This window comes from Anser anser, assembly GCF_964211835.1.
Source record: "Anser anser genome assembly, chromosome: 7".
Classification (NCBI taxonomy): Eukaryota; Metazoa; Chordata; class Aves; order Anseriformes; family Anatidae; genus Anser; species Anser anser.
In genome coordinates, this window is record NC_139727.1 from 28,107,265 (window position 1) to 28,119,783 (window position 12,519).

The following is a 12,519-nucleotide window of genomic DNA, read 5'->3' on the forward strand; positions in this document are numbered from 1 at the left end:
TAGGGAAGATATGCTGCAATTATATAACAAAAATAAAGTCAGGGTAAGTGTCGCAGGAAGAAGAAACCTCTCTGGGTTCATTTATGACTCCACTCTTGTTGCCTTAACTGCACACCTGAGCTGTGTGCTGTCCTCTCAGCTTGAGGAAGAGAGGAAGTAAGAAACTAATATCTTTTAAAAACAAGCTTGATTAATTTTTGTAATGAAAAACTTTTAACATTAATCATAATTCTATTGTAGTATGTCTCCACAGGGCAGACCAAAGGTTATTTGCCTGCCTTAACTGTCTGCCTGCTTCCCACTGCAAGCAGCTTAATTATCACATAGTTTTCTCTACTGTTGTTTTCTTTAAAAACAAGAGATTTAAGTGAATGCTAACTATGTGACGAGTCCGAGGAATTCGTCCTTCTCTAATAAGGTGGTTCTGAGCCAAAAGCTGATGGAAGCAAGCTCTTCTTAAAGGCCCATTTCATCCCAAATTAAAGAGTTTGCTCCAAGTGCTGCGATTTGAGGGATGATTCATCGCTGGCGACAGAGGGGACGGATCTGTGCTTTGAGGAAGGACTTGGCGTGGCCGTCGCAGTGTTCCCGCTCAGGGCTGTGCTCTCGCTGTCACCACACCTCCGATGGCACCGACACGGGCTTACCGTGCTGCTTCGTCCGAGAGCGCGGCTGCCCTTGAGAGCATCACTTCAGGTAGTCTGTGAGCAGTGGAGTTACAGTCACCCACATCTTAGGCTCATCTCTAAATACAAGCCTTTTTTTTCTGATTAAGGTGTAGGTAGGTAGTTGCAGCTGCACTCCCGTGCTTCCTGAAACGCCGTGGGTCCTTCAGGAGGAGAGCTGCTTGTACAGCCATAGGCTTGCATTCGGTCTGCCATGGTATCGTTGGGATTCTTGGGTTTTGGCTTGCCGATTTCCACGGTTTTGGCAGGAGGCAGCAGAGATCAAAGTACGTCCTGTACTTGTTCGGAGCAGAACCTCGGGATAACTGTGCAGATTGGATTAAGGACTGCTCGTACCACGATGATTATACCACCGTGAACTCCAGTGTCTCATCTGCAGAGCACGCTTTCCCACTGATTAAAATTCTTCCACTGGTGAATTGCCCTCACAATCGCACACAACGCTGTAGGAATTTCTCCTTGCAGCTGTGCAGCAGATGGGGAAAAAAGCCTGGTCTGAAAGTGTCCGGTGCCTCCTGGGTACGAGTGTGGCAATTTTCTTCGGGGTGGCTTAAGCGACTCCGCGCCTGGGTCCTGTAATTGCCACTCCGAGAATTTCCTCGCCACCCTCCAAACGCTAAGTAACAAAAACCTAACAACCCCTGCAGAATAAACTCGGGCAGCTTCTGTGGAGCTGTGCTGCGCTGTGGGGGAACTCGGAAAGTTTCCTCTGCCAGGGGATTTTTCCACCCTCTCGGCGAGGCAGGGTCGGGCCGGGTCACCCCGCCTGGTTAGCGGCAGCGTCCAGCAGATGGCATCCCCTTGGGTTCCAAGGGACGCTGTCCTCAGCGGTCGCTGCTCTTCTGCTGGTAGAGCTGGAAACTGCTCCTCTGTATTAAACCAACGTGGTGCTGAAGCTGGCTTTTGTCTCTCTGTGGTGTTAGGAGGGAATTAACAGGTACGTGGGTGACAGTCCGTGTTTCCTCGCAATCTGTATTTAGTAAATGCAGAATGCTCACTCTTTCTTTTTGCCTTTTTTTGAGTCATATCTGGAGGGCTGGCAGGATTGGGTAGTCCTTAGCTTATAGCAAAAAGCTAGTGATGGGCTGATCGTCTGGCCTCGTTCTCCACCCAGCGGTGTCTGTGCTGTGCCCTTTGGTCGTGGCTGTGCCTGTGCAAACCCGTCCTTGCCGAGCGCATCCTGGAGCCTCGCTAACGCAGAGCTACAGTGGCCTTTTGTTCTGCCTCCGGACAACGTGCAAGTTTGGGGGTGTCCCTCTAATCTGCACTGCCCTGTTTTACGGGGCACAAGGTAAGAATTTGCCCTTTCTGGTTAGCTGCATAAGAATCTCCTCAATTTCTTAATGCATTTAGCTGGTGACCTTATGGCTGGACGCGTTCCTGTCCTGCGTTTGTCTCAGTGGGCTCGCTAATCCAAGGCATCTGGGCGAGCTGCTCCTGACAGGGTTGTGTCCCTGTTTTTGCAACACAGGGGAAAGGATGTCCCCAAAGCAGTCTTTGAGTCAGGGCCGGTGGCAGACGATCTCAGCAGGACCGTTAGTCATGGCAGGGCAGAGACGCTCGTTGCAGGCGTCCTGCTTGCAAGGTTTTGGTCCTTGCTTCTGAGCTGGAAGGAATTGAGCGCGGAGCGTTGGACGGTGCCTCTGGATGACTTCACGGAGAGGTGCTGGTGGGGGACACAGGTCCCTCCATCCCCCTTTTGTGTGGCTACAAAACCCATGGCTGGCAAGATAGGTTTTGAGATGCCGACACTCAGGTGCTGCGGCAGTGGAGCTCTGAGAGTTGAATTCTCGCGTGGCCTGTGAACAGTACGCGTAGCACACGCCTGAAATAACAGCTGGCTTGGGGAGAACAGGCTTGCTGAGCAGGAATTGCAGACCCGTGCTTTGCCTGTGACAAGGAGCGATTGGTGTGGCTGTCACAAATGATGCTTTTCCGTGCTTTTGCATAATTTTGTTTGACTGCAAAGGAAGGCTCAAGGTGCTGCAGTGATTTGCCATTTACCTGCTAGGATAAGGAGGAACTTGATTCTCTTCTGACAACGTGATTACCAGCAGGACCACTGCCCCCAGTATTATTTTTAGGTGACCCCATAGTCCCTGCAATGCCTTGTGAAGCCGTCACAGCACTGTGCAGGAGGGAGCTTGCTGGGTGCAAGGCGGGGCGATGTGTGCAGCTCACAGGCTGATGCAGCAGGCCAAACAGTGTAATGCCACCTGCACAGAGAGAGGGGAGATTTTATTTTGTGCAGAGGCAGCTTGGGGTGTTGCTTGTTTGCAGGAGAAGGTCTGCAAACTTAACGTCATCACCTGAGTTGACTCCAAACCAGCAAGAGAAAATAGGATGTCTGACATGCCCTTGTCCTTTCAATGATGGTGGTGTGCACAAAGGAGCGTGCTGCTGTTTCCTTTCACTTAACATCACCCTTCTGTCCTGTTTTTTTTTTTTTTGAGATAGGAGATTTAGATGCAGTTTCCTGACTCTTCCTTCTTCCCAACCACTTCTGTGCCAGCACGTTATACAGCAAATCCAGCCATTGACGGTGCGCTGGCAGCGTGCTAGCAAGTAACCACGTAAGCGCAGAAGAACTCACCAGTGTGTTGGGGAAAAGAGCTTCTGCCATTTAAAATGCTGCTGACCTCTTGCTGATAATGGGCTGCAAAGGAGTCGGTGGGTATGATGAGCAGCTACCAGTACATACAAGCCATAGGGTGGTCGGTTTAGGGAACAAGAACAGAAGAAACCCTTTCCTCATGGGGCTCGGGACCTCAGGGTCCTGAGTGCAGTCCTTAGGACAAGCAGAGGAAGGAGTTTGCTTAAAGAGGTGAAAGAGCCGCTAGCAGAAAAGGAAAGGATTCTCCCTTCTTCTTTCCTCTTTAATCTTCTGCGTTACTATGAGGTGGAAGTTCATTGCTCCTAGTGGTGATGTGTTTTTATTTCATCTCTAGTTCTGGTGTGCACAAGACATTGATGGGAATTTCAGAGGCAACTCAAGAGCAGAGGTCAATTTTATTTTATTTTTTTGCAGTCTGGGAGGGATCGTGATCAAAAGCAAAAACTGAGTCTTGGCTTTACTCGAGGCTAGGGGCGCCTGTCAAAATACTGATTTGCCAAAGTCCTGTTGTGGGGTGGCGAGTGACTTTACCCAGGCAAACAGTGGATTCTGTTGATGCAAAGACAAGTTCACAGAAGGAGGTCATGCAGTCATCAGTATCTGCCTCCCTATTAATTAATTTTGAAGCCGTTGTCCAACTGAATCTGATACAAAGAGACCTCAAAGATGCCTAAGATTTCTACAGAACTTCTGAAAACAGGCAGACCCAAAGAGATCTTAAGAAAACAGGGAGTCATCACTGAGTGAGAAGCTACCCTTGCTAGCTTATTAAGCACTAGGAAATTTGGGAAATGGTGATTGACTGGCTTGATATATGCTCTGGCTTCTGGAAAAGCTTCAGTCAGTGCTCACAGTTGGCTAGGCTGCAAAGTCAATCAGCCTTGTGGAACAAACTGATGGGAGGTCGGCTTTACGGAGCTCCAGTGGTTACAGAGCTGCTTTAATTTTTCTTTTTTTGTCTCCTGCTGGCTGAACAACAAATTGAAGGGGAAGAGGCTGATAAGCTGTAGAGACGGTTATGAAGAGTGTGTTTTGCCAGGAATCTCGCCATCCATCTTGAGCTTTCCCTGCGTGAGAGGTGTCAAGCATTGCCTGTTGGAAGCAGGAGGAAACTCACACGTTCATGGCATGCCAGCAGACGTTGCAGAGGCTTTTTAATAAGCAGAACCGATTTGTGCTTTTCACTTGTGTCCTGACTCTTTGTAGTAAGTGCTTACTTGTTAATGCCACTTTGGTAGTTGCATGTTTTAAAAAGAAACTTTTTCCCGATGTGGGATCCTCTTTAAATCCCAGGTGGCCAGTGATGGCCAACAGGCAACCGCAGGAGCCGCATGTCTTCTGCCTCCAGTGGAAGTTCAGGCTGTTACCTTGCATAAAAGGGTCTCGAAAAGGGTCTTGGGGACAGTATTTGCACTAGCTGGGGGCAGCAAATCAGTCCCAGCTGGCTGAAATAGGAATTGGGAGCGACCAGTGTGGAATGAGAGGGTTAAACACTGGCTGGCAGCATCCCCAGGGGAAGGGCTGGAAGGGGCGGTGGGCATTATACAGGGATATTGTAGAGACTGGGCAAAACTTCTAAGACTGCAGTATCTTCAAGGCCGTGGCGTTGAGCTGCTTTCATCCCCTCCTGTGGATCAATCGCTGTAATCGCATGGGGAAAGCTCCCAAAAGTGCCCCCCTCTTCTTGTGGGGAGGAAAGTCTTTTCTTCAGATACAATCAGAAGGACCTTTGCTCTGTGCTTGGAAAGCATTTAATGCAGCTACCTGACTGTGTGTGAAGGTTATGACTAATGTCTGGGTCTCTGTGTGATGAATTGGTCCTTTTGTCACCGGTTGTCTCGTTTGTTGGGCCGCAGACCGCTTTTCAAACAGCGAAGGCTGAAGAGGAGGAGGAGGGTTGCGTGTGCATTGTGTTGTCTTCAAATTACCTTGTCATTTTGACTTCTGTCTCTGTAGAAGAAGCAAACTTCACGAACAGCTTTCATTCGACTCTCCAGCCTCCTGTGATCTGAAGCTTAGATAAAACAGGCTTGCAGACATCTGTCACTGCTGATTGTCTCCGTTTACTGACACTTAGCACTTGGACTCAGACAAAGCCTGTCTTAAATTGCAGTGTCAAAAACAAGAGTTATCTCCTAATTTATTTCTCCTTTTTTGGCTGTATTGTTTTTTGTCTCATTGTTCTGTTCCTCTTTTGTAGGGAAAAGGAGCATCCGCTAGGAATCTTTTACATCTCATCTGCTTGATTGTTAAATCTCTCATGTTTGTGGCTTGTTATTTTACAGATTTTCTTGCTGTTGTGCTCTGTCCTTGTATCCCTGTCCTTCCCAGGTCTTCCCAGAGTATGTGATCGTACTAAACCACCGGAGAATGGTTAGGCTGTGGAAACGAGTAGGGAGTTTTCTTCTCTGACCTGTTCCGTGCCCCTAGGCCTGTCCCTTGGCCAAGTCCAAGGACCATCCTTGCATTAAAAGATGAATTCAGGGAAGTCTGGAGTGATTTTGCTCCTCATAGTTTCATTGCTCTTCGTAGGAAACCATAAGCTCTTAAGGCATTTTAAAAGTTGGGACAGACTCTTGAATGAATGACCCTAAATTTTGTTTGTTTGTACCCTTGCTGTGAGAGCTCTTCTTATCACTAGCTCTTCTCTCACACAGGCACTGCCTGCCAACAGCTCTTCTGAAGGCACTTCCCTTTCCTGCGGGACGGGGTGCAAGGTAAAGCTTGTTTATACTTTTAACTAACATCCTTAATGAAAGAAATAGGCTTTAATAATACTGCTTTTTCCAAGTTCAACCCATTAACTCGTTCACTTATGGGTCTTACGCTGTGCTTGTCATCTTTCTCCTGCCCCAACAGCAGGCATTTTGCATGTTCGCTGGTGGTGAGAGCTCTTGACAATGAAGTGTCTCGGTGGTTTAGTGGGAAGGGGGAAGATGAGGGGAAAAATTGATTTTTATTTTTATTTTTTTTTTAAGAAAATGCCTTGGGTTTAGCTGCTGGCAGGGTTTTTTTGATGGTGAATTTTGAAATATTATCAAAAAATAATGATTTTTAAAAGCCACGGTGTGCTTCCGTGTCCTTTCTTTGGTACGCTGCTGCTTTTTGCAAGAACTCTTCAACGCTGATCCTGGCTTATCATTTAATATTAAGCAAACAATTTCATATTTTTTGTCTTAATGTCATCATTTTAGATGGTGAATATACTATGAGCTGTGGGGTTTTTTTGTGTGTCAAAATACAAGGAAATTTTGTGTTATCTGGTGTATACATAGTGCATAGTTTTCCTCTTCAGCTGGAGGCCTAGATGGGGAGTTTTCAGGTTTAAATTATTAATTGTTAACGAAGAAACTCCTAGTTTTCTTCTGCAAGGTTTCGGTCTAGAGGTTTTCAATAGCCTCAAGTAGTATGGTCAAACTTTACCTAATTGTTCAGACACGGTTTTATGGTTCTTGGCTTCTGCCGTGCTTGAGTGGGGCCTGTTCTTCCATTTGTCTGGGAGGCATTACTGTAAATAATCAACATGCGAAGACACACGAGGGTCAAGCTTTTGTGCACCTCACAAATGGCACGTGCTGTGTTTGCTGCAGCACAGAGAACGAATATTCCAAGCAAAAGCTTTTCTTGCTTTGCAATTCCTGGTTAATTGGTTCTGTAGTCAGGAAGTTGAATTCGATGTATTGTATTCCCCCTTGGAGGCAACAGCACAGAGAAACGCAAACTCGAGACTAAACCAGCAGGTTCAGTGAGCAGAGCTGTGAAACGAGAGCTTGCTGCAAGACTAACACAGACTGTTTTGATGGTGCATTTTGGCTTGAAAAATTCACAGATGCTCGGAACAGGACAGCTTCTTTTCTAGCCCTGTGAACCACGAACCAACAATCTTCCAATGGCCATGAACCACGAGAGCCTGCCGTACGTACCGTGGAGAGGGAAGGGGAAAGGGAGCCCAGAGCCGGCTGCCAGCTGGTCCTGTCCTTGTATGATGGTTTTGGGCCAGGCAGGCAGAGCGGCTTCCAAATGCCCCTGAGATGTGGATGTCAGCACGCAGGCTTGCCTTGCTTTCTTTGGCAGCAGGGAATTTGACTGCCCAGCAACCCAGCTGCTGCGAAGGCTCAGACATCTGCTTCACGTTCTTCAGAGGATGGGTTACGTTTCATAATGCCCAACCTTTCTTTGAAGAGTAAGACGATCTGCTGTATTTAAGGAGGATGCTTTATATTTGCACACCAGAAACACATTCTCCGTGTCCAAACAAGCACTGCTTGCCATTTCACATTTCTCCTTTCACTTAGGCGATGAAACAAACCTGCTAGGTTGACTTCCTAGTTCTTTAGGGCTAACGTGCCTCCATCCTCACCTGCTTGGGCTTTCAGATAACCCTCCTGTCCTTCTGAAAAGAGCAAGCAGGGTAATTCTGCCTGGGTGGTGGGTGTTCCTCCTTGCATTCATTGCTCTCATCAAAGTGAGAGGTGGTGCTGTGTGTGTCAATAACACCTTTGATCCTCTTATTTAAATTAGATAGTGGGTGTCCTGCAGAAGAGACCTCTTTCAAGTGCCTTGCAAGGTTATGCTGTTGCATGATGCTTAATAAAAGTTCAGAAAACCGAACTGGACCAGAGACTGAGTAAGTTTCCCAAGTACAGTTCTCCATATTGTAGTCTACAGCAAACATGATTTATTCTCAGCTGATTGACCTCGTGTGGACTTGTGCCTGTGTAAGTAGCAGCTGAAATCAGTGGTCTGAGCACTAATCTGCAAGCTGCAGACAGTAGGGTATTATTTAGTGAGAATGCTCTACAAGTCTCTTGTTGCAGCATTTTCATTCAAAAGGTCACTTCCGTGAGTTTGTGTGCAGCTGAATTTAATGTTCTTTCTCAGCAAGGCCGGCCACATCGGAGAGTGCGTAATTATAATAAATGCAACTTTGTTCTCAGCTGAAAAATCCATCTGAAATAAATTTTTCCAGACCTTCCAAGAAACGCTTCTAGTAAGATAAATAAAAGCAATTCTTGCAGATTTCACATTCATTCAGCAGGAATGCTGGTGGGTGTAGGGTGCCTCCACTTAAGTCACTCATCACAGTGCCTTCTGGGCTCTGTCAACTCGTGTATTCAATAGCTGGCTATGGGGAGCGTTTGCAAATTGCGTTTCTTGAAACCAATTAAAACCAAGTTCATTATTTCTTACTTGGTTTCAATTCTGGTTATTACTTTGAATAAAATTGTTCTTAACAGCAAACACAAAGCTCAGGTAGGCTCCCAACTTGAAACAACTTTAAACAGTGCTTTGATAGGTGCATCTGTTTTAGGGACATGCATGTATTTATACAAGCTTTTGTGGCTTTTTTTTTTCCTGGTTGGCACTGCTGTGTAGGCAAAGTAGATTTGTTTTCTTCTATTTCGCAACACTGGAAATACAAAAGTCTCTGCCTAAACACAGAAAGAAAGCTAAGAGGACTTTTTTTTTTTTTGAACTTCTAAGCAAGTACTTAAAAAAAATCCCCTCTTTGCTTTCATCTTTCAGGAGACTGAGTGTGAAATGCCCTAACTTCATTTTCTTTCAATTTTTTGACCAAGTATAGGGAAGAGTCTCTGCCCTTTGATCAGGATCCTGCAGCTGGTGGAAGCAGAATTCCTGTAGTTTCTCTGGGTCCGTGTGCAGGTCTGGTTTGAAACCTTTGAGGTTTCTGTAGGGTGGTCCTCAAGTGCCTTTGCCCTTTCCCTGCAGGGACTCCAGATAAGCAGCTCCCAGTCTTCTCCGCTCGTATATGCCTTACTTGAAACTGCTACGACCTTGGATTTGGGTACTACCTGGTATTGTTATATGGTTTCTCGTTGCTGCAAGGTCACTCTTCTGCGGGGATCTGCTGGAATCTGCTAGGCTGCAAAGGAGAAAAGACTTGCATGGAAATGTCAGCGATAAATGGAAGATAACGCAGCCATTCTGCTCTCGCCGTGAATTTGTGCAGCATGAGGACCTGCGTGTAAGCTGTGGTACCTAGGATATTTTCCTGTTTCCTTTCCATTTTGGTGACAGGGATCTCACTGAGGCCTTTCTAAAGGAAAAAGGAGCCTGACGTCTGGGCAGAAAGTGGGGGAGCTCGCTGAAATCCGACCACTCAGACTCCATTAAATGCAAGTGATAGTCCTGGGAGGAGGGGAAGAAACACTTGTACTTCCATTCATGGTCTGCGTGCTAGGTTAGATACTCATCTCTCAGAGACCTGATGCCTCTTCAAGCCCCGGTGGATTTCCAGGGACACTGGAGAATGATCAAAGGGAGAATATGCCCTCTGTCATCAGACTATCGGCTGGTACCTTATGGCCACATTCCGTATCGACCAGGAGCAGATTTCATCAACACTTCGATCATGAGAGTCTGCCTTTTCTTCTTTCCTTTTTTTTTTCTCACGGTATTATTTTCTCTCCTTGGTCGTCTTTGTTCCTTCTCCTGCCTTCCTTTTCCTGATGCAAGTCTTCGTGTTCTCTTTATTTTCTCTACTGAAATGATCAGGAATTGAATACTTGGTACTTGCAAATGAAGCTTCTCTGATAGTGAGAGGGCCAGGGAAGCTCCTTCAAACAAACAGTTGTTTTAGGATCTCATCCTGACCCCATGTGCAGACGCAGTTTATTTTTCAAAGATTGTCTTGAGTTAGAAAATCAGCTTATCCTAAAATGAAAACGCACGTTCTTCAAAACCTGAATTTCACGTGGGCTGTGTAAACTTGTAATTTGAGTTAGGTCTGGTCTTTGGAAAATATCCAGCATTGTTGTCCAGGATGTTAGCGTGCGAGAAACATGGGGAGCTTCTGAAAGTCACGTTGACTGTGTCTCCTTGGAGGATTGCCTCAGAAATCCCAACTTCTGCATTACTGCCTTGTGCTCTGTAGGGTGCTACCAAAATGGTCACTTGAGCAATTGCAGCATTTTTGGACATGTGTATCTGCACAACATTATGAACCGTGGAAAGAAGATTGCTGTACTTCCCAGATAGCTTCCAAAACTGATCCTCTGTCCCTGCACGCGGTGTGTGGGTCACCGCTCTGATCTACAAAGCACCAGCTGCTTTGATCCTTGCCATGTTTTGTATGGGCAAGTCACATAGGCTTTTTGCTAGGGGTCCGTGCCCTTGAATTCCTGGAGGAGGCGGTAGGGTTGTTCGCTGGCAGCTCCGCTCCTTGCCATGCATCCATGCAGGATTGATGTGTAAGGTTTTAGGCCGACCTGGTCCTTATCCCCATCCACTGAAGGTTTCCTGTGAGAGATGTTAGTCTTAGTCTTATTCTCTTCATCGTCCCTGAGAGTAGCTGTTTAAAAGTTGCTCAAGATTTTCAACATGATCCTGGGACGACTGCTAGTTCCTCCGGCCCCTTGTTTTGTTTTAGAGTTTCTAATCCCATTTTCTATGACTAACTTCAATTGCGTGGTTTCCACAGCAAGGATTAGGGTTTACTGCCATAGGTACGTCATTCTGCCTTTGAAGCTGCTTGCTCATGCTTTCCTTGGCAAGCTCTGGCAGACGTGCTCAGCAACAGCAGAGATCGTATCTTTCCTGAAGCTGCAAAAGGGTTAATCGAGAGTGTGTTTATGAAACCAGGTTCCTTACCCTTAAAAGCTTTACTGCGATCTTTTTTGATGCTTTTGGAAGATTTATCGCTTCTGTCTTTATAATCTATGTTACATTTTCCTTTCCTTTTTTTTTTGAAACTTTTGATTATATGTATGATATTGTTAAAATTAACAACAATAAGCAGCTTTTCTGGGCAAACCCTAAATTGCATGCCTCTTGGGTACAAACCGAGAACGTGACCGTCTTCCCATGGATGGCAAAAGGCTTTTGGCTGGTGTGTCTGGGGTGCTTGAATGAGCGAGCGTAGGGCATCTGAAATACATCTGTAGCTTATAAACAAAGCCAGCAGAAGGACTCGCATCCCCCAGGCAGGCAGAGAGCCGTACAGATGCTTTTTCTCGAGAGGCCTTTTGCAGTAATGGTCGCACTTGTGGCTGAGTTTACTCACGTGTGCAGGGAGGGGGGCGGGTGGCTATTCAGGGGAGTATTATTTTTCATCAGGGAGATTGAAAATACTGCTATTGATTGGGAAACTTCTTTATGTGGAGGCTCTCCAGTGAAATGAAGCACCTGTGCCCATGCAGCACTTTAAAAAATGTTAAACAGGATGTTCCCTCTGATGGGAATCGTTGATTGTGCTTTCGGTCGGTCTGCCTCTCCAGCAGATGTACCGCGGCGAAATTTTTGCAACCTAATAAAATATTACAGGATGCTTCACCTCGAGAGGAAACTTGATTGCTGCTTTCAGCCAATGCCTCTGCGAAACCAGGTGAGAAACACGTGTGTGCCTCGCCGGGAGCTGCACCTACCTCTGCTGGCACAGCTCCGGGATGCTGGTGCGAGGTTCGTGGATTAAAAATAATAAATGAAGAGCCCGAATGGTTCTGGTAGGATAGATATTAGATGCCAGGCTCTGCATATCCGGTACGATATAGTTGATGGACAGATGGTGCCAATATTAGTTTTGTATCATTGACTCCAAGTGGAGTTGTTTGTGCATTTTGATCCAAAACGTGCCTTGATTTTTTGGTGTGTTTCTAAAGACATGAGGGATGCCTTTCTTGTTTTTTTTCTGTCTACCTCTGTCTAGTAATGAAAGCTGAGCTTTGTGAGTTGTGACTTTTGGCACAAAGTTGTCTGCTTGTATACACGCAATATAAGGATCTTCCAGAAGCTCATGGGAATCTGGTGACCACTCTTTGCATTTTATTGCTTTTTGGAGTTGCGCAAATCTAGAAGCTCTTATTTCTGAAGATTTCATTTATCTAACATTTTTATCCCCAGGAAGTATCATCTCCTGGGATTTAAGTATTTGCTGATGCGAATCTCTGTGATCACAGGCCTGTTAAAGAACTATCGAGTGTCACATCATTAGGTCACCGGTTCAAATCTAGTCCAGAGTGGTAATGGATATTTTTATACCCCTGACACCTTTCATCAAGATTTATGCGTAGTTGCTTAAACTAAAAACAATGTTTGCTACTCAGAATTAAGGGCTCAAGTGGAAGCTAAGACTAGAAGCAGATTTTTCTATAGCAAAAATTCCTGTTTGATTTTTATGTATGGTTGTATGTGGTTGTAAATCTGTGTGTGGTTCCCAGTGCTTCAGCAGAAATAAAAGTAGCATCTTCCCAGAGGAGTGGG

General features: G+C 46.0%; 1 protein-coding gene across 5 annotated transcripts in view; it reads left to right on the forward strand.

Moving 5' to 3' along the window:
• The window catches only part of WBP1L (WW domain binding protein 1 like), a 58,264-nt gene that overhangs the window by 2,750 nt on the left and 42,995 nt on the right, over positions 1-12,519 (forward strand). The window contains exon 2 of one of the 5 annotated variants that reach the window (XM_083844813.1): positions 5,958-6,017. The exons of 2 other annotated variants lie outside the window; for them this stretch is intronic. In XM_083844813.1, the coding sequence (XP_083700939.1) occupies positions 5,958-6,017 (60 nt within the window). Of the gene's footprint in view, positions 1-1,800; positions 1,978-5,957; positions 6,018-12,519 lie in introns of those variants that run through there. 2 more of the 5 variants (XM_083844819.1, XM_083844817.1) reach the window with 2 other exon arrangements.